This window comes from Carettochelys insculpta, chromosome 11 (assembly GCF_033958435.1).
Source record: "Carettochelys insculpta isolate YL-2023 chromosome 11, ASM3395843v1, whole genome shotgun sequence".
Taxonomy (NCBI): domain Eukaryota; kingdom Metazoa; phylum Chordata; order Testudines; family Carettochelyidae; genus Carettochelys; species Carettochelys insculpta.
This window is the reverse complement of record NC_134147.1, coordinates 49,447,400-49,471,406: the sequence shown is the minus strand read 5'-3', so window position 1 is coordinate 49,471,406 and position 24,007 is coordinate 49,447,400. Positions and strand designations below refer to the sequence as shown.

Here is a 24,007-nt window from a genome sequence, read left to right as displayed (position 1 = left end):
AGGGGAGTGAGCCCAAGCCCCCCCGTGATAATGCCGTGCAGCAGAGACGCAGCCCTGCACGGCTGGGGGCTGCCCCACTGGGGCCAGCCTGCTGATGGGGAGGATGAAAGCAGTGGGTCTGGGGCTCAGCAGCTTTTCAGGCACACGCAGCCCTGCAGGAGCCGGGCGCCCACCACCAGACCTGCCGAAGACGGGCCCCAGGCAGCACGGACCCTCCTGATGGGGCAGCCTGGCCGGGGGCCGGCTGCAGGCTCAGACTGGTGCCACACCCTTCCGGGCCCGTTGGACCCCAATCCGGGGGTGGGGACCTCCTGGGCGTGCACAGCCCCGAGTGCTGGGCGGGCAAGTCGCTGCTGTCTCCGAACGGCCCCAGATCCTGGCGAGGCAGCGCAGTCCTGGCTCCAGGGCAGCAGCACCCCCACCTCCTCGCTTCCTGGCCCGCACTGCAGAGAGCAGAGGCCAGCGCCCCTCCTTCGGGGATGCTGCCCAGCTCGGAGCCCTGCGAACTCAGGCACCGCAGCTCAAGTGGCAGGAGAGATGGGCCAGACGTGGCTTCACCCAGCATCAAACCAGGTGTGGGATTTATTTGAGGCGCTACAGCACCTCCTAGGCACTGAGCTACAGGGGACACAGACCAGGGCACGACGAGACAGCACTAGCAGCTCACGCCTCCTCTGCATGCCCACCCCGACCGCTGCTCCGCCCACGCGCCCGGCACAGCCGCACTGAGGGCACAGACACCCGCACTGGGCAGCGGGTAGCGCAGACCAGTCAGGCAGGGCTCGGCTCTCCTCCCGGAGGGACAGGCGGCCGCCGCTGGCGCTCAGAGATCTGGTGGCTGCAGGGCAACCCAGCTCCCACCCGCGACGCACCATCTGTGCCAGGCCCTGACCCTGGAGTCCCGTCAGCCGCAGCCACGCACAGGGCCTCAGCCCAGTCTCTCTGCCACAGGCCCCACCCGGCACTGCCCTGCCCTGCCCAGGGACAGGCCCACCGCTCCCGCCTGAGCTACTCTAGAAAACTAATTCGGAAAGCCTAACGAGCAGACGACAACGTCACGGCTTTGGTCAGCAACTACGCGCTACACACCCACTCACAGAGTTCGTCTCCGCGCCCATGTGCACGGCGCCAGTGTCCCGCCTCGCTGGGGCATCCGTCGGCCGGGGCTCCCCTCAGGCCCCGTCCCGCAGGCAGAGCGCCTCGACCGCGCTGCTGGGGCCCTGCGCCACCCCGCCAATCACAAAGAGCAGGCCCGGGGCCTGGTAGCTGGAGCAGGAACAGCGAGCCGTGGGCATGGAGGGCAGCAGGTCCCACTTCTTCCGGGCAACGCTGAACCCCTCCACCGAGCCCAAGGGGAACGCCTGGTTCCCTGCAAGAGAGGAGACGTTAGGAGCACGACTGGGCCAGGAAAAGGGGACGTGACCCGGGCTGCGGAGCACGCCGGGAGGGAGCCTGGAGAGGGCCCACAGAGGCAAAGCTGGCCCCAGAACGCAGAGCACAGCCGGGCCAGGAGCACTTCCGCCCCACCCCCGTCGGCCTGGGAGGGGCTGGTCCGTCTGCCCTGCCAGGGCTTCCTGCTAGGCCCGGCCCCAGAGAAGAGGCGCATAGGGCAGGAGCAGGAGCAGGACCCCTGGAGACCCACCCCTCCACCTTACCAAGGCCTCCAGCTGCCACCACTCGCCCGCCCAGGCAGCCAGCCACAAAGTCAGCTCTCTTCTCCCGCATGCGCACGGCACGGCCCAGCCTGCTCCAGGCCCCTGCAGGAAAGAGGCAGCTCAGCCCTGTCCCGCTGCTGGGGGAAGAACCTGGCCAAGGGCTGGGCACTGGGCTGCTTCCCCTCTCCTGGGCCTTCCCTGTGGGTCTCAGTGCAGGGACAGAGCTAGGCCAGGCAGCCCCAGGGACTCGCCCACTGCACTCCTGCCCCCAGGCATGAGACACCCCCCCCGGTGCCATCAATGGCCAGCTGCTCCACTCCTGCCCTGGCATCGCCCAGGAAACAGGCCTGGCCCAAGCAGAGCCAGGGCTTGGCCATGGCCCATCGCTCCGCCTGTGGGGCTGGGTGCCCCAGCCTGGCACCGGACTGCCACTCCCACTGCTGCAGGACAAGTGCTGAGGCTGGTGCCAGGAGCTGCCTGCTTAGGCCCATGCAGCTGAGCTGGGCTGCACTCTGCTCGGGCAGTGCCCAGGGTGCGTCAGCTCGGGCTCCTGGGGCTGCCTGCCGCCGCCCCTGCCAGCCGGCTCGCGCTGCAGGCGGGGCTCTCCTGCCGGCCGCCATGGGGGAGCTGCGTGGGGCTGGGAAAGGCGGGCGCTTGCCTAGCTCCCAGCCAGCCTTTGAGATGCCGCAGGCTCGAGGGGCCTGTGGCCACGAACGGCAGCCTCTGGTGGGCACCCGGCCCCCGAGAGCACAGGGCAGGTGGCCTGGGCACTGGGAGAGGGCCTACAGCCACCACTGCTGCTGCTGCTGGCCCAAGGCAGTGGCTCTGCAGCGGGGCCCAAACTCCAGGAGTCGGAGCCAGGCTCCCTCTGTTCCCGCCCGGCCCCCAGGGGAGCAGGAGCTCAGCACAGCACCGGGCTGGAGGGACCCCTCTGGCCAGCTGCGGTCTCCTGCCTCGGCACCCGGCTGGCCACAGGCCCAGGCCCAGCCGGCAGGTGGGACGCCCGCGCCGCTCACCCTGCTCCAGGTCGAATATCTCCACGGTGCTGACAAAATGGGGCCGGGAGTAGAAGTTGTGGGGGCCGGGCTGCTGCAGGCCCCCCAGGCTGAAGAAACAGCCCTCCGCCGCGGCACAGCTGGCAAAGGCCCGCCGGCTCGGCACGCTGGGGTAGCGCGTCCAGCTCCTCGTCTCCAGGTCGAAGGCCTCGAAGGCCGTGACGGGCAGCTTGCCCTGCCTGCCCCCTGGGGCGGAGAGGCCTGTGTCACCAGCCTGCCCCGGCCCCCGGCACTGCCCCCCGTGCCCGACGCCCCCACCCCTGCACCTGATGGCCCCCTTGGTCCTGGCATACCCCCCACACCCGGCACACGCCCCCACACTGCCCCGCACACGCTCCCCACACCTGGCACACCCCCCCCCACCGCCCCGCACCCGGAACACGCCCCCCCACCACCCCACACCCGCTCCCCACACCTGGCACACCCCCCCCACCGCCCCGCACCCAGAACACGCCCCCCCACCGCCCCACACCTGCTCCCCACACCTGGCACACACCCCCCACCGCCCTGCACCCGGCACACGCCCCCACACGCTCCCCACACCTGGCACACCCCCCCCCACCGCCCCGCACCCGGAACACGCCCCCCCACCACCCCACACCCGCTCCCCACACCTGGCACACCCCCCCCACCGCCCCGCACCCGGAACACGCCCCCCCACCGCCCCACACCTGCTCCCCACACCTGGCACACACCCCCCACCGCCCTGCACCCGGCACACGCCCCCACACGCTCCCCACACCTGGCACACCCCCCCCACCGCCCCGCACCCGGCACACGCGCCCCCCCCACCGCCCCGCACACGCTCCCCACACCTGGCGCACCCCCCCCCCCACCCCGCACATGCTCCCCACACCTGGCACATGCCCCCCCCACCAGCCCGCACCCAGCACACGCCCCCCCACCAGGTACTTGTCCCACCACCACCCCGCGCCTGACACCCCCCTGCCCCAGTCTGAAGCTGTGAGTCGTCTCTGTGGGACGTCCAAGGACCCAGAGTTTGGATCTGTGCCAAGATTCTCCCAGCTTGTCTGCGTGTTCACTAATGATCGCTAATATCTCTGCAGCAGAGGAGACAGGAGCCAAGCTGCCTGCGGGGGCTACGACGGGTCACCCCCGGCAGGGCCTGCGAAGCTCTGGCACAGGGCGACCATTTCCCCAACCCACAGCGAGGTGTCTGGAGCAGCACCCACCCCCGCAAACAAGCGCTGCTACAACCTCCGCCCTCCCAGCAGGGCGCTGGCTGTGGGGCAGGGTGCTGGCTGTGGGGGAGCTCCCAGCAGGGGCGCCGTGGGGCAGGGCACTGGATGTGGGGGAGCTCCCAGCAGGGGGCGCTGTGGGGCAGGGCGCTGGCTGTGGGCGAGCTCCCAGCAGGGGGCGCTGTGGGGCAGGGCACTGGCTGTGGGGGAGCTCGCAGCAGGGGGCGCTGTGGGGCAGGGCACTGGATATGGGAGAGCTCCCAGCAGGGGGCGCTGTGGGGCAGGGCGCGGGCTGTGGGCAGCTCCCATCAGGGGGCGCTGTGGGGCAGGGCACTGGCTGTGGGGGAGCTCCCAGCAGGGGGCGCTGTGGGGCAGGGCGCGGGCTGTGGGGGAGCTCCCAGCAGGGGCACCGTGGGGCAGGGCACTGGATGTGGGGGAGCTCCCAGCAGGGGGCGCTGTGGAGCAGGGCGCTGGCTGTGGGCGAGCTCCCAGCAGGGGGCGCTGTGGGGCAGGGCACTGGCTGTGGGGGAGCTCGCAGCAGGGGGCGCTGTGGGGCAGGGCGCGGGCTGTGGGCAGCTCCCATCAGGGGGCGCTGTGGGGCAGGGCGCTGGCTGTGGGGGAGCTCCCAGCAGGGGGCGCTGTGGGGCAGGGCGCGGGCTGTGGGAGAGCTCCCAGCAGGGGGCGCTGTGGGGCAGGGCACTGGCTGTGGGGGAGCTCCCAGCAGGGGGCGCTGTGGGGCAGGGCGCGGGCTGTGGGAGAGCTCCCAGCAGGGGGCGCTGTGGGGCAGGGCACTGGATGTGGGGGAGCTCCCAGCAGGGGGCGCTGTCGGGCAGGGCGCTGGCTGTGGGGGAGCTCCCATCAGGGGGCATTTGGGGCAGGGCGCTGGCTGTGGGGGAGCTCCCAGCAGGGGCGCTGTGGGGCAGGGCGCTGGCTGTGGGCAGCTCCCAGCAGGGGCGCTGTGGGGCAGGGCACTGGCTGTGGGCAGCTCCCATCAGGGGGCATTTGGGGCAGGGCGCTGGCTGTGGGCAGCTCCCAGCAGGGGGCGCTGTGGGGCAGGGCACTGGCTGTGGGGGAGCTCGCAGCAGGGGGCGCTGTGGGGCAGGGTGCTGGATATGGGAGAGCTCCCAGCAGGGGCGCTGTGGGGCAGGGCGCTGGCTGTGGGCAGCTCCCAGCAGGGGCGCTGTGGGGCAGGGCACTGGCTGTGGGGGAGCTCGCAGCAGGGGGCGCTGTGGGGCAGGGCGCGGGCTGTGGGCAGCTCCCATCAGGGGGCGCTGTGGGGCAGGGCACTGGCTGTGGGGGAGCTCCCAGCAGGGGGCGCTGTGGGGCAGGGCGCTGGATATGGGAGAGCTCCCAGCAGGGGGCGCTGTGGGGCAGGGCGCTGGATATGGGAGAGCTCCCAGCAGGGGGCGCTGTGGGGCAGGGCGCTGGATATGGGAGAGCTCCCAGCAGGGGGCGCTGTGGGGCAGGGCGCTGGCTGTGGGCAGCTCCCAGCAGGGGGTGCTGTGGGGCAGGGCACTGGCTGTGGGGGAGCTCGCAGCAGGGGGCGCTGTGGGGCAGGGCGCGGGCTGTGGGCAGCTCCCATCAGGGGGCGCTGTGGGGCAGGGCACTGGCTGTGGGGGAGCTCCCAGCAGGGGGCGCTGTGGGGCAGGGCGCTGGCTGTGGGCAGCTCCCAGCAGGGGGCGCTGTGGGGCAGGGCACTGGCTGTGGGGGAGCTGGCAGCAGGGGGCGCTGTGGGGCAGGGCGCTGGATATGGGAGAGCTCCCAGCAGGGGGTGCTGTGGGGCAGGGCGCGGGCTGTGGGCAGCTCCCATCAGGGGGCGCTCTGGGGCAGGGCACTGGCTGTGGGGGAGCTCGCAGCAGGGGGCGCCGTGGGGCAGGGCGCTGGATATGGGAGAGCTCCCAGCAGGGGGCGCTGTGGGGCAGGGCGCGGGCTGTGGGCAGCTCCCATCAGGGGGCGCTGTGGGGCAGGGCACTGGCTGTGGGGGAGCTCCCAGCAGGGGGCGCTGTGGGGCAGGGCGCTGGCTGTGGGCAGCTCCCAGCAGGGGCGCTGTGGGGCAGGGCACTGGCTGTGGGGGAGCTCGCAGCAGGGGGCGCCGTGGGGCAGGGCGCTGGATATGGGAGAGCTCCCAGCAGGGGGCGCTGTGGGGCAGGGCGCTGGCTGTGGGCAGCTCCCAGCAGGGGTGCTGGCCGTGGGGCAGGGCAGACTGTGAGGGTTTCCCGGGGGAACGCGGAGCCCCCCACGCACGCAGTCTCTCTCCCGCTGCCGGTGCTACCTACCCAGGAGGAAGATCTTGTTGGCCTGCAGGAAGGCGGACGCCCCGTAGCAGGGGGTGGGCATGGAGGGCAGCAGCTGCCAGTGGGCCATGGCTGGCTCGTAGACCCGCACTAGTGCCTGGGGAGCGGTGTCTGCGCCCATGCCCCCCAGGGCATAGACCACCCCATCTGCAACAGCAGGGAGCGTGAGGAGGGGGCAACCCGGCGCAGGGGGAGCAGTGAGGGCAGAGGGCAAGGGCCAGGAGGAAACAGGTGAGTGCAGGTGAGCCACCTGGGGGGAAGGGGCGGGAGGGGGTCAGCTGGGCTGGGGGAGGAGAAAGTGGGGAGCTGGCAGGGAATGGAGCTGGAATTTCCCGGGGCCCTCCCTTGCCCAGCTCCATCTGCGCTCCCAAGCCCTCTCCCAGGCATAGCCTGGCACCTTCAAGGGGCTGGCTGGGGGTCCTGATCCCAGAATTCGGGCAATGCCCCAGCATCAGCTGCAGCCCCCTGCCCTGCCAGCCGTGGCAGGGGGCAGGCCCCGGGGCTCCCACTACCGTGTTCCACCCGCAGGCGGAATAAACGTTGTCGTGTGCTGTGACATTGGGGGAGGCTGGCACGCCCCAGGCACAAAATCTGGTGCCATCTTAGGACCATGGTGACAGATTTTGTGCCAGGGGCTGTGGGGTGTCTAATGAAAGCTGGTGATGCCCTGAGTCTGTTTGTCTTAATCACGTCAGTGCCCTGCTCGTATGAGAAACAACAGACCCTGGCTCTGGAGCTGCGTCAGAGAAGTGTAGGGCAGAGTCACACTAGGAGCGGGGATCACCTCCCCAGTCAGGTGAGAGTGGCTGAACAAAGGGACAGAGACCAGCTACACAGACATCAAGTCCACATGCTATGGAAATGGCCTGGGACGTGCTGGCGAAACCCAGGACCAATGGCAAAATGTCACTGCGACCCCCCAGTGAGGTCACCCTGCCTGGCCCGTCGGAGAAGAAAGTTTTCCCTTGCCATGGCCCTGGCAGTGAGCACCGCGCAGCACCAGGAACTGAGGCCATGTGAACTGGGGTCCTGCCCCCCCGGTGTGTATTTCGGAGACTTTCAAGAATCAGGTTTTAACGCCGCTGGCCTGAGTCACTGGCGGTAACTGATGGATGTGATGTGATGTGTCGCTTTAACTCCATTCCTCTCTTCCCCTGTTCTTTCTTTCTAGATTAATAAACCTTCTGATTTCAGATGCTAAAGGACTGGCCCAGTGTGCTGTTCTGGGGAAGAGCAAAGCATTTCTTGCCCTGGGACTGGGGCCGGACCCTTTGGGGGCTGGAAGAATCTGGCTGGTGTTGGTGAAAGAGGTTGTAGTAACCTCCCACCTGAGCAGGAGGGTTGCTGTTTCCGGGATTAGGAGCAGCTGGGCAGTCGGAGGGTTTGCTTGTGTGGCCTCTGGCTGGCCATGGGGCTGGCAGAGGTACGTGTGGGGCTGGCTGGATTTGCCTCAGTGAGAAGGAAATCCCAGCCTGGGCAGTACGTGGCCCAGTTTTAAGCAGTTGATCCAGGATTGGGTCCCTCAGCTGTGCCCAGAACCCCCGCCCTATCACAGGGCACTGAGGAAGGTGCACACGGGCACGCCCAACAGAAGCCCACACTGCCGGCCGGGGCTGCTCTGCGAACGGGCTGGGTAGCAGCCCAAGCACTCAGCTTACAGGGGGACACTGGGGCGTCTCCCAGCTGGAGGTGATGGCCAGACCATCAGGTGGGCCTCCACCTGCCCTATAGGCCCCAGGGTGGGAGCACAGGCTGCCAGGAGGGACAGCAGCCACACGGGGCCCTGCCCCCCAGAGCACTGGGCAGCCCCAGCCACCGGACACAGGGCACAGGAGGTGGCTCTTGTGCCCACAGGGCTGGGCATGATGGCCTGGGAGACCAAGGGCAGCAAACCCTGGGTGGGCCCCTAGCTGGGGCGGGAGAACAGCAGGTCTCCTGAACGCCCCTGAACTGGGACCGCCAACCACAGGGCTGCATGGTGGGGGCTGGGCTGCGGCCCCCGCTGGCACCGCCCCGCCCCCGCACACCTGAAATAGCCCAGGCCTGGGGCTTCCCCAGCCGCTTCCACTCTGGGCACTGTCTCCCTGGAGACGCCATGGCAACCCCGCCAGGCGCTGGAAAGCTGCTTCCCCAGCCCAGGGGCACCCAGGAGCAGGGACCGTGGGCAGCAGGCGCGTCCCAGGGCCCCAGGCAAGGAGCTCAAGGCCCCCTGGGGAGAAGCTATCACTGCCGGGGGGCCCAGCTGCTTGTGGGTGCCCCATTGCTCAATCCCCTCAGGCCCACCCCTGGCGGGGCCAAGTCCCCCGCAAGCAAGGCCCAGCCCAGCCCACCCCAGCTAAGGGCCGTAGCCCAGGCACACTGAGGCGCTGCCAGTCTGGGCCAAGCTCTGCCCTCCGCCTGCCCCAGCCCTGCTCTTCCGGCCCACAGCTGGAGGGCACAGGGGACGGGCAAGCGAGGTGAGAGCAGGGTGCTGGTGGCAGGGGCTGGGCAGGGCACTGGGAGGGGGCCGGGCACAGCGCTGGTGGCAGGGGCTGGGCAGGGCACTGGGAGGGGGCCGGGCACGGCGCTGGTGGCAGGGGCCGGGCAGGGCACTGGGAGGGGGCTGGGCAGGGCGCTGGTGGCAGGGGCCGGGCAGGGCACTGGGAGGGGGCTGGGCAGGGCACTGGTGGCAGGGGCCAGGCAGGGCACTGGGAGGAGGCTGGGCAGGGCACTGGTGGCAGGGGCCAGGCAGGGCACTGGGAGGGGGCTGGGCAGGGCACTGGTGGCAGGGGCCAGGCAGGGCACTGGGAGGGGGCAGGGCACAGCGCTGGTGGCAGGGGCCGGGCAGGGCACTGGGAGGGGGCTGGGCAGGGCACTGGTGGCAGGGGCCAGGCAGGGCACTGGCAGCAAGGGCCGGGCAAGCTGTGGGCTGGGCAGGTGAGGTGAGCGCCAGGGCCCATGGCATGGAGGGCTCCAGGGCCGGGAGGGGGTGGCTGGCTGCCCAGGAACAGCAAACAGGGCAGGGGCATTTCCAAGGCCCCCGGGCTGCCCGGCTCACCTCTCTCGACGGCAGAGATGCCCATGGAGGGCTGGGCCAGGGCGGCCACCTTCCCCCACTTGCCCTCATCTGTGTTGAAGGCTTCGACAGAGGCCAGGGCTCTCTGGCTGGCGTCCATGCCCCCCAGCACCAGGACCTGCTTCCCCAGGGCCACAGCAGCCGCCCCGGCCCGGGGTGTGGGGAGCGGAGGCAGCACAGTCCACCTCTGGGAGAGCACATCCAGCATCTCCGCTGCGTCGAGGGGCAGCCCCGCCCGGCCGCAGCCCCCCACCACGAAGAGGCGCCCGTCCTGGTAGGCAGGGCTGCAGTACACCCGGCAGGTGGGCATGGGCGGGAAGACCTCCCAGCAGAAGGAGCTGGCAGTGACGGCTGCCATGGCGGGAACCGGCATGGTCCCTCGGAGCACCTCTCAGCTCGGCTCGCCAGGGCTCTGCTCTGCCCACAGGCAGGAGCTGCAGCGATGCCCCTGCGAGGGCAATGCCCCCTCACGCCCCAAGCACCCAACAGCTGCGGGCTGCAGCAGGCCGGGTCCCCAGGGAGGGGGGAGGTCCATTCCGACTTGCAGCCGTTATCATCCTCTTGTAGCGCCCAGCAGGACACACCCCAGACTCAGCTGCCCTTCGGCCCCACCTGGTGCAGTGATCCTGGAGCAGGGCTCTGCCCTGGCAGCTGGAGACCCCTGCCCAGCTTCACTGGGGCCGGAGCCCTGCTCTGCCCAGTCTCCGCAGCTCCTCTTCCCTCCACCAGCCTGCCTGAAAGGGGAGAGACTCGTGAGGGGCTGGGCTCTGGGTCAGCCAGCGCTGCAGGCAGAGGCCACTCAGAGCAGCTGCCTACCAGGCCCAGCACCCCCCTGCCCCTGCCCATGGTCTCCTGCAGCCCAGAAGCTGGGTCAGGAGCAAGCTCGGGGAAGTGGCTCTACTGCCCTGGAGCTGGGGGACTGAGAACCCTGCCTTTCCCAGGAGCATCCAGACAGTGGGGCCCAGCGGGGCCTGCCATGCCCTGAGCCCTGAAGGCTGCCCTATGGGGGCTGGCAGAGGAACAGGGCGGGGGATGAACTCTCAGCACGCAGTAGATCTGCCCAGGAGAGGGACTCAGGGAGGGAAGGTCTGGATCACAGCTGGGCTTCCTGCCCCCCGGGAACCCAGGGCTTCCCTTGGCCCCTGCTCAGGCCTACGGGTGGCAGCAGCAGGGCCCCCCCAGTGGTGAAGTGAGCACCATCCACTGCCAGGTCCGCAGTGCCCCAACCCTGGGCACCCACTCTGGGCTCCAGGCTGGCAGGGAGGTGGCTACATCTTTTCACCAATGGGCCAGCTGCACACCAGGGCCCCCAGGGCCCGCTCTGGTACTGTGGGGCGGACAGGGCTCAGCACTAAGGACAGGTGGGGCGCTGGGAGGATTGCGGGGCGCTGGGGCACAGAGCTGGGGGGTAGGTGGGCGCTGGAGCATTGGGGAGTGCCGGGGCACAGCGCTGGGGGGCAGGCGGGGCGCTGGGGCATTGGGGAGTGCCGGGGCACAGCGCTGGGGGGCAGGCGGGGCGCTGGGGCATTGGGGAGTGCCGGGGCACAGTGCTGGGGGGCAGGCGGGGCGCTGGGGCATTGGGGAGTGCCGGGGCACAGTGCTGGGGGGCAGGCGGGGCGCTGGGGCATTGGGGAGTGCCGGGGCACAGCGCCGGGGGGCAGGCGGGGCGCTGGGGAGTGCCGGGGCACAGCGCCGGGGGGCAGGCGGGGCGCTGGAGGTAGGGGGGGGCCCGGGGCACGGCTCTGGGGGCAGATGGGACGCTGGGGGATTAGGGAGTGCTGGAGCACGGCGCTGGGGGCAATGGGGGCACAGCGCTGGTGGCAGTGGGGGCGCCACGGGGAGGGGGAGGGGGAGGGGGCACGGCGCTGGCGGTGCTGGGGGGCAGGCGGGGCGCTGGAGGGAGTGGGGGGCCCGGGGCACGGGTCTGGGGGCAGATGGGACGCTGGGGGATTAGGGAGTGCTGGAGCACGGCGCTCGGGCGCCGGGGTGGGGGAGGGGGGCACGGCGCTGGGGGCGCCGAGGGGCAGGCGGGGCGCTGGGGCATTGGGGAGTGTCGGGGCGCTGGGGAGTGCCGGGGCGCGACGCTGGTAGCAGTGGGGGCGCCGGGGGGAGGAGGGGGAGGGGGGCACGGCGCTGGGGGCGCCGAGGGGCAGGCGGGGCGCTGGGGCATTGGGGAGTGCCGGGGCGCTGGGGAGTGCCGGGGCGCGACGCTGGTAGCAGTGGGGGCGCCGGGGGGGGAGGGGGGCACGGCGCTGGGGGCGCCGAGGGGCAGGCGGGGCGCTGGGGCATTGGGGAGTGCCGGGGCGCGACGCTGGTAGCAGTGGGGGCGCTGGGGGCGCCGAGGGGCAGGCGGGGCGCTGGGGCATTGGGGAGTGCCGGGGCGCGACGCTGGTAGCAGTGGGGGCGCCGGGGCACACGCCGGGCAGGGCTGGCCGAAGCCGAAGCCGAAGCGAAGCAGAGGCCGCGCCGCGTCGCAGCGCTCGGCCCCGCGGGCTGTTGCCGGAGCTGCCGCCTCCGCCCGGCTCGGGCGCTGGGACTTTGCCGGAGCCCGGCGCTCCCCTCCGGGAAGGGCCCGGCTCGGCTCCGGCCTCCCGCCTCCCCGTCCCCTACCCTGGGCCCGGCGCCGGTACTCACGCACCCAGCGGCAGCAGCCCGCACCGCCTCCCGGGATCCCCGTCAGCTCCCGCGGGGTCTGGGAGCGCAGGGCCGGGCCGGGTCCGCGTCCGCACGCTCCGCCCGCCGCTGGCCCTTCCCCGCCTGCTCCTGGGCTGGGCCGGGCCCGTCTCTCGGCTCCGGCAGCCTGGGCGGGCCGGCGGGCGCACTGAGCTCGGGCGGCCGCTGGCTGGCACACGAGGCTCCCCGGCCGCGTCTCTCCCGCCCCAGGGAAAGGCTCAGGCAGGCCCGGCGCTCCGTGTGACGGGGCGGGCCCCAAGCCAGGGGAACAGCTGCGCGCCCGGGTGACCCTGGCCAAGCGTCCGCCCTGCGCTCTCGCGTCCCCGGGCAGCTGTCGCTGGAGGTGCAGGGACACCCGCGGAGTCCCCTTACAGACTCCCAACGCCTGTGCAGCCGAGCCGGGGCCAGCTGCACTGCTCCGGTTGGGCCCGCGTGCTTGCCCTGCCACCCGGGGCGAGGTTCCCGCTGGCTGCGTGGGCGCTCTGCCACCTGCCCAAGCGGCTCCCAGGGTCCCTGCTGTGCGTCACTGGGGCACTGCCAGGCCGACATTAGGGCAGATTCCCCAGGACCAGTCACAAGCCGCTTGAAGTAAACAGCTGCTTGGCCCAGGAGCTCACTGCCCGTCGCCGGGTACCACAGCTCCGGGGGCCAGCAGGCAGCCTGCTCCCATGCCTGGAGAGGCTCTATTCTTTCAGGCTGCGACGGCAGGCACCGGGAACAGCGCAGACTGCAACTGCTGCAGGCGCAGAGACACCGCGGCTGGACTCGCCCAGGGCCCCCCGCAGGCGGGCGCTGCCAGCTCTCATGGCAGCACAACTCCCACATGGGACGCGCGCCAGCAAGCGACCTGCACTCTGGCAGCCCTCCTGAGACCCCAAAGCTCCCGCGTCTTGCCTGGGCTAGCCGGAGCCCCAGCAGGCCAGGGCTGTGGTCTGTCCACTGAGCACCCAGCAGCACTGGCCAGGATGGAGCCCTGCCTGCGGGCCTCTCAGGGCCCACACCAAGGTGTGCAGCTGACTGCCAATACCCACGGGCACGTCTAAGGCACCTTCCCGGCACTCCTCCAGTTGCGAATTCCAGGGCGGGCAGGAACTAGCCCCACGCTCCAAGCTGCGCTCCCATTCCAACGCAGTGCCCCAGCACCGCAAAGCACGACCCAAACAGCTGTGGTCCCACTCGCTACCTTCCGGCTGGACAGGCTTTGCTGGCTAGCACCCACCACCCACGCCCAGCTCGAGTCCCGCAAGCCTGGCCCCTGGCCTCCTGTGGGGAGCTCTCCACCCAGGCGCCCCACACAACCCCGCGTGGCCGGTACCAGGGAGTTGCACATGTGGCCGTGAGCGGGATGTGGGCTGTGCTCTTGCAGCCCCCCCAAACATGGGGGCCGCTGGGACACCCCCACTGGCTGGCCAGAAGCGCTCTTGCTGTGGCCACCCCACTTCCATTTGAACCCAATGGAAAGACGCTGGCTCAGGGCCTTCGGGTTTGCCGCAGAGGGAGCCTGGGATGTCCCCGCATCCCGCCTGGGACGCCGCAGCCCAGCCGGCCCCACATGCTGGCTGAGCGCTCCCCGCTCCTCAGACTGCTGCGGGCCCTGGGGCGGGGGACAGGCCTGTGCTAAGGGCAGGAGCAGGGCCTAGGGCAGGCAGCTCGCAGTGCTGCCCGCCCCCAGCGGGAGCAGCACTGCTGCAGCCTTTCAAAGGGGACCGGAGCAATGGGGGCGGCCAGAGCTCCAGGCCAGGACAAGCACCCCTTACTCCCCCTCCCACCCCTAGCGCGGGCCTGACTGCAGCTCCCCAGCCCGGACGGGTGAGCACGCAGAGGGCAGCCTGGGCCCACCTCACTCACCAGCAACAGCCCTTGTCCCTAGCCGCTCTGGAGGCTCCCTTGCAACCAGGTCGGGGCCTGACGACAAGCCCAGGGCTGCCCAGCCTGAGCAAGCTGCACCGTGGCAGCCTAGGGGGAAGTGACAGGCGCCGGCCCAGCCCCTTCCCCTGCAGAACGCTGCCGGCCCAGGCTTCACTCAGTCCCTGCCAGACCACCGCAGGAGCCAGCCAGGTTCTGTGCCCCTCACGCCTGGGTGCTGCGGCTGCGCAGTAACTGGGTGGCATACGGCCCAGCGAGAGCCAGGCGAGCAGAAGGGAGAGACTCCCCGGGATCACCCAGCCAGGGGACAGGGTAAAGGCCACGGAGCCCCTGCCCAGCATCTCCCTTCCGTTATCAGTCTCCTGAGGAACAGGTCCTGCAGGGCGCCGCTCCAGCTGCACAGGGGTGGGAGCAAGGGCGAGACCTGCCCTGTTCCTGTGCGGGTGAGCGGAGCACGGCCAGGCAGCAAGTCTGAGCGAGGGCAGCCCCGGCTGGCAGGCAGGCGTACTTGCCCCGGGCGCACTGGCAGCCTACCGGCCGTGAGCCTGCAACATGCCAGACACCCTGCGTGGGGGCCAAAGGCAGCAGAGGACATGGAGACGCTGTATTGCAGCCCCGACGCGCAGCACTCCCGACCCAGGGCCAGGCCTGGCCAGAGCTGGTGGGTGGAGCCGATGTCCCTCCTCCGCGGAAGGAGCCCCACGGAGCACGTGCTGCTGAACTGGGGGCTGGCAGCAGCCTCGCCCCGCGGGAGCCAAAGGGGGTCCAGAGTGTCCTGCACCAGTCCGAAGGGAGGCCAGGGCTTCAGCTCCTTTGCGCTGCAGGCGGGCGGGCGGGCGCCAGGGACCAGCCTAGGACTCCAGCTGCAGACCGGGAGCAGCCCCCGGGGCAAGCTGGGCAGTGAGGCCTGGCCCCCCCTGCAGCTGCTGGGCCTGGAGTGAGAGCTCTGTGGGGCCCAGCGGGCTCTCGGCACAGGCCAGGTACCGCTGGTAGTTCTCCTCACACCTTCGCACGCACTGCCGGAAATAGCTCTCATCAGCAATGGCCCCCAGGAGGTCGGTTTGCACCAGGCAAACGTCATACAGCTCCGAGGTGGGGGCTGGCCGGGCGCAGCCTCCTCCTCCCCCTGGGAACACCTGCAAGGGGAGAGAGGTGGGAAAGCTCAGGCCACCCTGCCAGGCAGCAGCAGCAGGAGGAGAGGGTTCATTCCCCCTCTGCTGGCAGCGGGAGGGGAGCAGAGAGCTGGCGTCAGCAAGAGCTCAGGGTTCTGGGCTGAGGGCAGCAGGGCAGGAACCAGCGACTCCCATGCCAGGCTGAGCCCGTGGAAGGGGATGACCGTGCAGGGGGAGAGCCCGACGGTGGAGTGGTTGCGCCTGGGAATGGGCTGACCGGCCCAGCCCAGCTCCCCGCTCTTAGCACCGCTGGGCTGCAGAGAGAGCAGCGCACAGGACACCTGCTCTCCACGGCTCCCTGCGGGTAGCTGCTCATTTCAGTGACGTGACACAAACCAGCTCTGCCCCAGCTGGCACGGTGGGCCTGGTACTGCTAGCAGCACAAGCTGGCGTGGAGTCTGACTCACACGGCAGCAGCCCAGCAGTGCGCCGAGAGCTGAAGTCACGTCGCTGCATGTTCCCAGCCTAGCAAAGCCTGAGGCTGGAAGTGCCTCCCTCTGACTCCAGACCAAGCAGCCTGCGCTGGAGCTGGGAAGAATGGGCAGGTGCCTGGGTCCTCTCCCGAGCCTTCCTCATCCAAATAAACCAGCAGCCAGCCTGCCCTGGGGCCTCTCGGCTCTGGGGACAGGTGACATTCAGCACACAGGACTGACTGCAGCAGGCCATCCCGGAGAAGCTGCCAGCAGGCAAGAGACTCCCAGGAAGAAGTCCCTCCATTATCTATCGCCACCAAGGCCTCCCCTGGGGCCAGCAACAACCCAGCAGAGTCAAGAGAGCTGTGCCTGGTGGGGAAAAGCCTGATTACCCCGCACTCCTCTGGGTTCCCGCCCCACTCTGCCATGCTCCCTGCCACAGCCTCTGGCAAGCAGGCAGAGGAGCTGGCTGCTCTGCAGCTCGGAAGGAACGGCTCCTGGCAAGCCCTGCTAGCGCTGCCAGAGTGAACGGCAGGCCCTGCCTGTGGTGCTGGTGGTAACGATTCGATGCTCTGCTTTGGAGCACACCAGTCACCCAGCTGCGGGACGAGCTCAGCCTCGCTCAGGCTCACTCGGGCAGGAAGTGTGACTCGTGCCCGCAGAGGGCAGAGCTACGCAGCAGAAACCTGCTGCCTTGTGCCAACAAAGGGGTCACCCTGGTGCTGGGCCAATGCAGGGATTGTTCCCTGCAGCCCCAGTCCCAGCCACTGCACCCCAGGCTGGCTAGGGCAGAGGAGGCCAGCGAAGCCCTGCCCCACCAGGGCCTGGCAATGCTTGGCAGGGCTGCGCACCTGGGGGCAGGCGATGCTGTCCGAGTCGTCCAGGCGAATGTTGTCATCAATGAAGATGTGGTGCACACCGGAGTCATGTGGGTCAATCCAAAGGGGCTTCCCACCCCGGCAGGAGAACTGATTTCTGGCCCACCTGGAAGACAGCAAGTGGGACGACCACTGCCCTCAAGGAGCTGGCCCAGCCCAGGGACTGCGGTCTGTCCCCGAAGGCATGGAGAGCGCCTTCCCCTCAGCAAGAGGGAACGAGGCAAGCAGGAGACAGCTGGCCTCCTTCTGGCTCTGCACCAAGTTCTGAGGGCCTCTGCCGTCACCCCTGACCAGGCTGAGTGCAAAGGGGTGCTTCAGAGATGGGCAGGGGGAGAGACGCTAGCTCTTCACACCCGTGTGCAGGGCCACCAGAACTGCCCCCCACAGGGCGAGTGGAACTCCTGAGGGTGCTGGTGGGGCTGGAACTAAGAGGGCCAAGCCATACCATGGGGCTGGAGCTGGCTGGACAGCCTCCCAAGGGGTCTGCGAAGCGGGGGAGAGCATGCTCAGGACGCCTCCAAGTCCCCTTGTTGCTCACCAATCAAAGTGGTCCTGGAAGCCACTCACACCTTCCAGGGAGGAGAAATAGCTGTACAGCTTCCTGCCATCCTGCCTGGTGGAAAGGCGCTCTGCTCCCCGGCTCAGCACCACCTCGTGCCTACTGCAGCGTATGCGGCCCACGGTACGGTCCACCGGGAGCTGCAATGGCATTGAGAGGAGACAGCATGGAAGGGCTGCAGGCCAGACACACCAAGCACCTCGAGAGAACCTCTGCTTCCCCAAAGAGCCTCCAGGCAAGGCTCGCGTGCCGCACGCAGAGAAGGGCGCTCCCCACAGGGCAGTGAGACCTTGGCAACCATCCGCCAACGCTTGAAGAATGCCTCCCCAGCAGGGCAGGCCCACAGGTGGGTTGTCTCTCAACCTCCCTGGCAGAATCCAGCCTCCAGCTGGGGAAAGAGCTCCATGTGAAGGAGCAGGGCTTTCAGGTTCACTTTGCCCCTCGCCCCCAGAGCCCGCCTCCCCTTCCTCAGCCACAGCCCATGAGCAGCCAGTCCGGCCCCTGGGACCTGGGTCCCGCCCACAGCTCTGGGGCTGGCATCACCACCAGTGCTCTACCCAGAGGGGAGAGGCCAGAGAGGGGAAGCTCTTTGCCTGTCCTGGGGTACCCACCGAGAGGCCCTGCAGGGCAGGGAACTGGGGGTGCTGCCCCTCCAAGGCGCAGTCCATTGCATGGAGAATCCGGGGGAGGTCTGTGCCAAAGGTCCTGAAGATGACCGAGAAATGCCTCCCCTGCCGGTGCAGGGCCTCCAGGAGGTGGAAGAAGGAGGGCAGGATCAGGTGGTAGTGCTTGGCACACTCGCCTCTGACAGAGAACACAGTATGCGGCTGGCCCCGCCACTCCAGGAGCTGCAAATGGCGTGCGTGCAGACCTCTGAAACGCTGCCCCAGGGCTGTGTCAGTGAACGCAGCGTCCCGGCCATGCTGCACAGAGAACGGCACGGCCCCGTGGCACGGAGGCAGCAAAGAGGGGGAGTCACTCAGCCACTGCCACTCCCCTGGAACAGACCCCAACAGAAGAGCTGTGGGCAAACTTCACACCCACCCCTGCCATGCACAGAACTAGAGAAAACCTGGCTGTGCCACCCAGCAGAGCTCCAGGGGCTGTGGAAGAAGTCGGAGGTCAGGGACCCGGCTGACAGCAGCTCCCCGCTCCAGGGGAGATGGCGAGAGGGAGACACAGGAAATCTTTTCTCACAAACTAGTCAGGTCTGAGCTGATGTGCAGGATTCAAGCTCTGGGAGAGAGGGAGGAGCGGAGACTGGGACCGGTGCTTGGGAAGTGCCAGGAGGGCAGGGGAGGTGCAGGGACAGGGCATGCTTGGGAGAGGAGGCAGGAAAGAGGCTGGACAGGGATCTGCCCTGTACAGTAACAGTGGCTGTTCCCATTACATATAGAATCATAGAACACTAGGACTGGAAGGGACCTTGAGAGGCCATCGAGTCCAGCCCCCTGCCCCAGTGGCAGGACCAAGTACTGTCTAAACCAGCCCTGACAGACATCTATCTAACCTGTTCTTAAATATCTCCAGTGATGGAGATTCCACACCTCCCTTGGCAATTTATTCCACTGTCTGACCACCCTGACAGTTAGGAACTTTTTCCCAATGTCCAACCTAAACCTCCCTTGCTGCAGTTTAAGTCCATTGCCTCTTCTTCTATCCTCAGAGGCCAAGAAGAACAAGTTTTCTCCCTCCTCCTTATGACACCCTTTTAGATACCTGAAAACCGCTATCATGTCGCCCCTCAATCTCCTCTTTTCCAAACCAAACAAGCCCAATTCTTTCAGCCTTTCTTCATAGGTCACATTCTCTAGACCTTTAATCATTCTTGTCACTCTTTTCTGGACCCTCTCTAAATTTCTCCACATCTTTCTTGAAGTGCGGTGCCCACAACGGGACACAATACTCCAGCTGAGGCCTAACCAGCGCAGAGTAGAGCGGAAGAATGACTTCTCCTGCCTTGTTCACAACACACCTGTTAATGCACCCCAGAGTCATGTTTGCTTTTTTTGCAACAGCATCACACTGTTGACTCCTATTTAGCTTGTGGTCCACTATAACCCCTAGATCCCTTTCTGCTGTAGTCATTCCTAGACAGTCTCTCCCCATTCTGTATGTGTGAAACTGATTGTTCCTTCCCAAGTGGAGCACTTTGCATTTGTCCTTATTAAACTTCATCCTGTTTACCTCAGACCATTTCTCCAATTTATCCAGATCATTTTGAATTATGACCCCATCCTCCAAAGTAGTTGCAACCCCTCCCAACTTGGTATCATCTGCAAACTTAATACGCGTACTTTCTATGCCAATATCTACATCATTGATGAAGATATTGAACAGAACCAGTCCTAACACAAACCCCTGCGGAACCCATCTTGTTACACTTTTCCAGCAGGATTGAGGACCATTAAGAACTACTCTCTGGGTATGGTTATCCAGCCAGTTATGCACCCACCTTATAGCGGCCTCATCTAAATTGTATTTGCCTAGTTTTTTTATAAGAATATCATGAGAGACCGTATCAAATGCTTTACTAAAGTCTAGGTAGACCACATCTACCGCTTCTCCCCTATCCACAAGGCTCGTTATCCTATCAAAGAAAGCTATCAGATCAGTCTGACAAGATTGATTCTTTACAAACCTATGCTGGCTGTTTCCTATTACCTTACCACCTTCCAAGTGCTTGCAGATGATTTCTTTAATTACCTGCTCCATTATCTTTCCTGGCACTGAAGTTAAGCTGACTGGCCTGTAGCTTCCTGGGTTATTCTTATTTCCCTTTTTATAGATGGGCACTATATTTGCCCTTTTCCAGTCTTCTGGAATCTCTCCTGTCTCCCATGATTTTCCAAAGATGATAGCTAATGGCTCAGATACCTCCTCTATCAGCTCCTTGAGTATTCTAGGGTGCATTTCATCAGGCCCTGGTAACTTGCAGACATCTAATTTTCCTAAGTGATTTTTAACTTGTTCTTTTTTTATTTCAACTTCTAACCCTACCCCTTTTCCCACTAGCATTCACTATGTTGGGCATTCTCTCATCAGACTTCTCAGTGAAGACCGAAACAAAGAAGTCATTGAGCATCTCTGCCATTTCCAAGTTCCCTGTTACTGTTTCTGCCTCCTCACTGAGCAATGGCCCTACCCTGTCCTTGGTCTTCCTCTTGTTTCTAATATATTTATAAAAAGCCTTCTTGTTTCCCTTTATGCTGGTAGCCAGTTTGAGCTCATTTTGTGCCTTAGCCTTTCTAATCTTTCTCCTGCATTATGTTGTTTGCCTATATTCATCCTTTGTAATTTTTCCTTGTTTCCATTTTTTGTACGATTCCTTTTTTATTTTGAGATCGTGCCCGATCCCCTGGTGAAGCCCAGGCGGTCTTTCCCCGTATTTTCTCTCTTTCCTGCGCAGCGCGATAGCTTGCTTTTGGGCCCTTAATAATGTCCCTTTGAAAAACTGCCAACATCGTGAAGCTGACACCAGTCCTATGACTATAGGAATGGTTAAAACGTTTCTACTAGCGATGAAATATGCAGCATGGCATCTATTCGTGTATTTCCTCTTTATATCTGGGTCAGGGTTCATGCACGTGCCTGACTGCAACCTGGCAGCCCACTGAAATGAAGGAGGGCCACTCATGCAGCCCCCTCGCTAGCCTGGGCTGCCCATCACACCATACATGGCTCCTGCATGGCAGCTCCCTTCTCCCTGCTTCTGGGGGGACAGACCAACATTGCCCAGTATGGAGGCATGGCAGCCAATCAGTGTGTAGCTCAGATTATACCTCCCCACAACCTGTCCTCCCGACTGAGTATCCCTTCAGCCTCTCTCTGCAGCCCCCGCCCCCCCACCCACCTTTCTCTCACTTCCAGGCACCAACATCGCCTGTCTCTTTGCTGACCTCTGCTCCCTGCCCCGTCTTCCACTGAGACGGCTCTTGATGCTCCACTCCGACTCTCCTACCAACCTCTCACATCTCTCCCCCTAGCCACTCAGTCCCTCCACCCTCTCTCTCTCCCTCCCTCCCAGCACCTGCGTACTCCACCTTCCTCTGCTCAGCTCCTCCATTACACACCCATTTCTGGCTAAGTGGCTCTACTTCTCCGAGGCCCCCCAGGCAATCCCAGCCACCTTCCGCTCAAACCCGTTGTTCCCCTCCTCCATTTCTCCCCACACAAATCCTGCCAACTTCTCTTCCTCCCGACAGTCAGCTTCTCTTCCCGCTGCTGTCTCCTCCTGCTCCCAGCACCACCACCCATTTCCATTTGCTCCCCTCCTCTAACCCCTGCCCATGCCCCAGGGCCCTGTTCCCCTCCTTACGCCCTTGTATTCTCCTCCTCAACCTCTGACTTAGACTGCTCCTGGGACAAGCATGGTCAGGTCTCTCCCACCCTGAAACACCTGGCCCCTGACTGACTCCCTCCCACCCACCCACAACAGGGGACGAATGGGCTTGGTAACAGCCTGCCCTGCTCAAGCTCACAGAAGCACCTGGCATTGGCCACTGTTGGAAGACAAGACATTGGGCTAGATGCCGTTCTGAGGTTCTTCGCTCCACACTGACTGAACAAACCCTCTGCCTTTGCTATCGCTCCACTTCCATCCTGGAGACTCCCCAGACCAGCTTCTGCCAACTGCACTCCACTGCAGCTGCTCACATCAACACCTCTGATGTCCTCTTCCGAGCCCAGCCTCAGTGCCAGCGCTCCACCCTCCTGCTCCTTGTCAGCTACTGCTGACACCGTTGACCACGCTCCTTAAAGCCTTGTGGTCCCTGGCCTTCCACGACCCTGCCCTCTGAGCTCTCTCAAATGCGCATTGCAATGTCTTTGGAGGCTCCTCCTTATCTCCCCTCCAGCTTTGCATGGCAGAGCCACTGGCGTCTTCCATTGGTCCCACTCTCGTCTTCCCCGACACCTTTGTGATGGGGCCTTCCCTATGCTTTCTGGAAATAGGCACCTGAATAGGTGTGCGTAACTGGAAAATTCGTTACACAAAATACTTCTCGTACAGTATCATCAGAAAAGTTAGAACCTCCTGAAATTGTCTAGTCTATTCCTGTCAATGATTGTTCCTCCACCTGAAGGTACAAATATGAAATATAAACCTGTTTTACTATCCAGACGTGCTAATGGAGGGACATTAAGAGTATTTTGGAAACTTGATGGCTCATTGAGAAAGACAATGATCTGTTTGTTTTCCTATGAACCAGCCAGCAAGAGGGACTCAAGAGTCCCCATAAGGACCCACAAAAGCTCATGCTCCAAAATATCTGTTAGTCTATAAGGTGCCACTGGACTTCTTGTTGTTTTTGAAGATACAAACTAACTCTCTGATACCCATAAGGACATGTGACCATGTCACCTGATGCTAAATCCATCTCGACTTTTGTACCACTTTTCCACAGACAGGTGGGGAATTGAATCAAGGTGTCTTGCCCTAGGGAAATTCTATACAAGGCAAATAAAGTAAACAATGATTGCTCTCAATTGGCTTTATAGACTGCCTTCCCACTCCAAGAAAGTACATGAAAACACGTGGAAACACTATGACTGTATACTCTGGGGTGGAGGAGAATACTGGACCCACGTCAGAAAGGACATCTCTGGCCTGAGGAGGACCTGCTCAGGAAATTAGATCTGGGGTGAGAATTTATGATTTTTAACTAGTTCTATTAGTGTGTATTCAGCTTGGCTTCTGTATTTTATTTTGTTTAATAACCTATATTGACCTACCATTTCTACTTAATAAATTTACTGTTGTTTAGTAATAAACCCAGTGTACATAACTGTTTCAGAGGGGTAGGGCAGACAGCTGTGTATCATCTCATTTCCCCAGGAGGGTGGTGAAGCACTGGAATGTGTCGCCTAGAGAGGTGGTGGATTCTCCATCCCTAGAGGCTTTAAGTCCTGGCTTGACAAGGTCCTGGCTCAGATGACTTAGTGGGGGGGTTCATCCTGATGTCCCTTCCAGCCCTAGGATTTTCATTGATCAAGGGAGCAAGTATTTGATGAACTTGTTCTTATAAAACTTTATACAGAGCCCGATAGACTTATGTGGGATTCTGGTCCCATTGGGGCTGTGCATCTCTGTGCTGTGGTAATTTTGTCTCTTTGTCTGAGCTTTCCTCCACAGAGCCCATCTCAGTGTCTGTTTTGCGGTGCTGTGGGTTGTGAATCCAGCTCTGGGGCAGTGCTATAGCACCCCAGGGCGTATGGCCCAGCAGAATAGGGTGGCAGACCCACCAAAGGGCAGGTAAGCAGCTCAGTGGTGTTTCAGCACAGCAGTTGACAGTCTCAAGTGGACATCTGCTGCCCAACCTGTCACAGCCTTATTGCTCAGTAATCACAGGTGCAGGGCCCTTTCCCAGGGGAAGGCAGTGGAAAGTTCTGTCACCTTTTCCTCTAGGGCTGCCGTTTTTAAAAGGCAGCTGGGCAGCTCTGAGCCGCAGGCGGCTCTTTGATGAGCCATTTGCGGCTCCTGCGCTGCGCCCGCAGCTCCCTGCCCGCCAGGGGAGAGCAGAACGCAGCTCAAACGGGCCCAAGAGCAGCGCATGTGGCCTGGCTCTGCGGACCGGCAGGTAGCGAGTCCGGGGGGTTGGGGCCGCGCCGCGGGGGGGCGGAGCACAGCGGCGCTGAGGGCCGCAGAGCGCCGGGGGGGGGGGGGGGTGAGAGCCCCGCCTCGCGCCGCAGGAGCAGCACCCGGAGCGCCCCGCGGCGGGGGAGGGGAGCTGACCTGCGGGGCCGCGCGCGCCCCAGGTGACGCCGCTCAGGTGCGCGTTGAGCGCCGCGCCGGGGCCCTGGCCCGTGACCGAGTCCAGCACCGCCACGGTGTTATTCAGGTCAACGTGCAGCACCAGCTTCCGGCGGCTCATGGCCCCGCGCCCTGTTACCAGGTTACAACCCAGCACGGCCCGCTTCCGCTTCCGGCTACCATAGAGCGTATTGGACGTCAGTTCCGTCCGCCGGCGAGTCCGTGCGCCGTTCGTCCGCCTGTGGCAGCGCCCCCTGCCGGGCCCTCTGCAGCCCGCGTGCCGCCCTCCCTGCTCCCGAGGGAGGAGCCGGAGCCGTCCTTCCCAGCGCCCCGCCCCCCCACCCCCCCAGCTCCATGGCCCCAGCGCCCCGCCCCCGGCCATATTGCTCCCCCCCACAACCCCCACACACAGCCCACCCAACGACCTGGGGAGAACC

General features: G+C 65.1%; 1 protein-coding gene across 4 annotated transcripts; it reads right to left on the bottom strand.

Moving 5' to 3' along the window:
* Positions 1–543: 543 nt before the first annotated feature.
* On the bottom strand, positions 544–23,728 carry KLHDC8B (kelch domain containing 8B). 4 transcript variants are annotated; one of them, XM_075005034.1, is made up of 6 exons: positions 13,780–14,309; positions 9,241–9,992; positions 6,186–6,350; positions 2,672–2,896; positions 1,656–1,757; positions 544–1,369 (listed from the first exon to the last, which is right to left on the bottom strand). In XM_075005034.1, exons 2-6 carry the CDS (start codon positions 9,629–9,631, stop codon positions 1,173–1,175), a joined length of 1,080 nt encoding a protein of 359 aa, XP_074861135.1. In that variant the 5' UTR covers positions 9,632–9,992; positions 13,780–14,309; the 3' UTR covers positions 544–1,172. The 4 variants fall into 4 exon arrangements, 3 of the variants coding, with proteins under 3 accessions (XP_074861135.1, XP_074861133.1, XP_074861132.1); XM_075005032.1 differs by lacking the exon at positions 13,780–14,309 and adding an exon at positions 11,893–12,293; XM_075005031.1 differs by lacking the exon at positions 13,780–14,309 and adding an exon at positions 11,897–12,293.
* Between the last annotated feature and the right edge of the window lie 279 nt (positions 23,729–24,007).